At 62.0% G+C, this 3,603-nt stretch overlaps 1 protein-coding gene across 1 annotated transcript in view; it reads left to right on the forward strand.

The window, feature by feature from the left end:
• Window positions 1–1,255: 1,255 nt before the first annotated feature.
• NR2E1 (nuclear receptor subfamily 2 group E member 1) overlaps window positions 1,256–3,603 on the forward strand; it is a 16,534-nt gene continuing 14,186 nt past the window's right edge. The window contains exon 1 of the mRNA XM_084512604.1: window positions 1,256–1,466. Within this exon, the coding sequence (XP_084368730.1) occupies window positions 1,442–1,466 (25 nt within the window). The 5' untranslated portion in view covers window positions 1,256–1,441. The remainder of the gene's footprint in view (window positions 1,467–3,603) is intronic.

Raw genomic sequence — 3,603 nt, forward strand, 5'->3', positions numbered from 1 at the left:
TCTTTGCTTTCTGGGGCCTCCTGGAGCAACTCCCCGGGACGCTGGGACAGCGCTCCCCAGGCTGCTTCCCGGCCTCCTTCCCTCGAGCATGCAGCAGCCGCAGGGAGGAAGACGAGGGTGAAAAACCCGAGCCAAAGGGCTCCCAAAGGGGGAGGAAGGCTCGGGCACCCCAGCGCTGCGGGGCCGGGCCCTCCTCTTCCTCCTGCCCAGCTCCGCACAGGCAGCAGCCGCGACTTCAGCTCCGGGCACTTCGGGACGTGCAGGGATTTCCCAAACTGGGGCAGGGCAAAGCTGTCCCTTGGGGGGGAAAAAAAAACCCTCCTGCCCTGCTCCCTGCTGCAAGAAGCAAGGGGGGACCTGCAGGATGCTCCCCCGGAGCCCCGCGGCGAGGACCAGGGCGAACCGCGGGGAAACGTAGAAGAAACGGGATCTTTCTCCCTCCTTGCTCTTTTCCTTTTGTCTCTATTTTTTTTCCCTTTCCCTTCATTTATGCTTTTTTTTTTTTTTTTTAGAGGGGGTCGCTTTTTCTGGCAGCGGGAGCCCAGGGGGAGCGAAGAGGCGGAATGGCCTGAGCAGCCGCCGGGTGCTTTTACTTTTATTTTTATGTTTTTATTTTATTTTTTTATTATTTTTTTTTTTTGGAGGGGGGGAGCCGCTCGGAGGTTCATTAACATCATTCGCATTTTAACCCCTCTCCGCCGCTCGGTGACGTCAGGCGCCGCCGGGATTTTGGGGGGAAAGCGAGAGGGGAAGCGCGGTGGGCGAGGGGCGTCCCCTGCCCTCCCCGGCCGTCCCCTCCCCTCCCCGCCGCCTGTCACAGCCCCTCCGCCGCTATTAGAGAGGGGCCGAAGCCCGCAGCTCCGAAAAGCTCCAAGTCAGCTCCGAGGGGCGCGATGAACTTCTGCAAAGCTTTTCCCTTCGCAGAGCGCTCGCTGTCGGGGAGGCAGCGACAGCCTCCTCCTCTGACGCCTTTTCCCCCCTCGCCTTCTTTCGCCCGGCTCTGATCTCGCTGCTCCGAGGCGCTCGGCGGCTCCCCGCTCCCCATCCTACCTTCCTCCTCCTCCTCCTCCTCCTCCTCCTCCTCCTCATTGTTGTCCTCGCTGCTCTGCCTCCCAGGAGCGCGGTGGAGAGCCCACTCCGCACCCCCCGCACCCTGCCGGGGTCCCGCGAGCATCTTGTGCCGGGTGGGGGGGGCGGCTCCAACTTTGGCTCGATTTCGTTTCTTTTTTTTTTTTTTTTTTTTTTTTTTTTTTTATATCTATTTTCCCCCCTTCTTTTTCGCTCCTCGGGAGGAGGACATCGCCGGGCGGGCGGCGGCGAGGATGTGCCGGCCCCCGCAGCACTGAGAAGCCCCGAGGGGAGGCACCTGCCCGCCCTAAACCGGGGGGGGGGGTCCCGACACTTCGCCCCCGACTCGGCGGCTCTCCGGGGGGCTTCGAGCATGAGCAAGCCGGCGGGATCAACAAGTGGGTAATAACGCGCCCGAGGCTCCGAGCAGCATCCCCGGGCACGGCTCTGCAGCCTGGCCCGGGTTGTGGGGAGGGGGGGGGGGTGAAAGGGGATAGCGGAGGGGAGGGATTTTTTTTTGGGGGGGGGGTGCAGGCTGTGCTTTGGATCCGCACCCCCCGACATAGCGAAAAGAAAAAAAAAAATCTTGTAAAATCTTGTATTTCCCTCCCGAGCGGCAACGAATGTATAGGATCCCGGCTCCCCCGAAGGAGCCTGGGCTGGGGGCTGCCCCCCAAGACCCCCCCAAGGCTCCCCGAGCCCCCCAAGAAGCGGGGCGCGGAGCCGACCCCCGGCAGCGGCGGCCCCGGGGGCCGGAGGGGGCTGCGGCGGCGGGGAGCGGGCTGCTCGCTCCTGGGGCTCCTGGGGGGAAATTTGGGGTTTTTGGGGCACCACGGAGCTGACCCGAGCCTGCCGTCCCGCGGATTTTTTTTTTTTTTTGGGGGGGGGGTGATTATTTCTTTAGGGAGTTGCAAACTCCGCTCGCTCCACGCCGCCGAGGGGAGGATTTCGGCGCGGTGCTTTCTGCACACGCCGCTTCCAGCGGCACCAAACGAGCCCTGCGACGGGGAAAGCGGCAAAGAACTTAAAAGTCACATTTCCCTTAATCCCAAATCCATGCGCCTCATAACTGGGGAATTTAAAGCATGAGCAGCCGGCCTCGGCCGCTGTAATCCCGACGGGGCTCGGGGAGCGAGTGGGTAACATGGATGGAGTCAGTGACAAAGGGGGGGGGAAAACACCCAATCCAATTTAATGTCTGACAAGTGATGGATCGGACGTTTATTTCCTCTCGGGCAGGCTCCCGGTGTCGCGGAGAGGCGGAAAAAAAATATATATTAAAAAAAAAAAAATCCTAATAATAATCCAGACTGAGCCCGGAGGGGAGCGGAGGAGGCTCCTGCCCCCGCCACCCCAAAAGCCTCCTTCTTGTCCCGACCCGGCTCGGCCTCTGCCTCCCCGCAGGGCCAAGGGAAGGGTTTTGGGGGGGTCCTGGGGGGCTCCCCGTGGGCTGCAGATGCCGCTGGGGCCCGGCGAGCCCTCGGGTGGGCTCCGGGGAAGGGGCAGGGGGAGGCCGGGGGGCTGAGCCCCGAAGGAGGGCGCAGCCACCGCCGCGGACATTTTGCGCAGGGAGCCCCAGAGGCCGCGGATCCTCCTGCCAGCGTCCTGCTGCTGCTGGATCCCACCCCAAACCCCCTCTGCGTCCCCTCTGTCCCCCAGCCCTCCAGGCCTCTTGGGGACGGGGACACCACAGGCTTTGGGGGGGGCAGAGTCTGCCTGGGTGGGCAGCGAGACCCCATCCCGCCGCCCCCCGAGCCCAGCCTAACTTCTTTCAACAGCCTCTGATGGTAATTACAGTAATCGGGGCTGCCATATACCCTTTAAGCAATTATGACACACACACAGGGGGAAGAAAAAAAAAAAAAAAAAAAAAAAAAAAAAAAGAGCCCCCGGGGACCCCCCGTCGGGGAGGGGATGTGCAAAACGCTTTCCCAGCCGAACAGAAATCCCATTGCCTCGGCGCTGGGCTTCTGGGATGAAGCCGTACCTGGGCGCTTTTAGGTTTATCTCATCATCCCATGTCAGGTTGATACTCTCTGCCCACCCTCCCCGGCTCTTTTCATTCGTATTTGGCCCTGCCCGAAAGTTTTCTCCTAAAAACCTCGGCGCGGGGGGGACGGGATGGATGGGACGGGTGGGATGGGATGGGATGGGATGGGATGGGATGGGATGGGATGGGATGGGATGGGATGGGATGGGATGGGGTGGCTCCGCTGCCGTGTCCCCCCCTCCTGCCCCTTCCTCCCGGCGCTCCGACGGCCGCGGTGAGCTGGGTTTGGTGCGGTTTTTATGGCTGTGGCTGCCTAAATCCTATAGCGGAGCATCCGCGGTACCTATAGGCGCGCAGATAACGCAAGCGCGTTTCATTTTGTTTTATTTTCTTAAATTTTAAGGGGTTCCCAGGCTTAAAAAGCCGCTCGGGGAAGGGCTGCCAAACCCAGCCGCCTTCGGGGTTCCCACGGCGGGCCGGGGGCGGGCGCTGGGGCCGGCTGGTGACGGGCTGGGCACGGGGATGCTCCGCTGCCTGTGCAGTCC

Source organism: Aythya ferina, assembly GCF_964211825.1.
Source record: "Aythya ferina genome assembly, chromosome: 3".
In the NCBI taxonomy this organism is placed as follows: domain Eukaryota; kingdom Metazoa; phylum Chordata; class Aves; order Anseriformes; family Anatidae; genus Aythya; species Aythya ferina.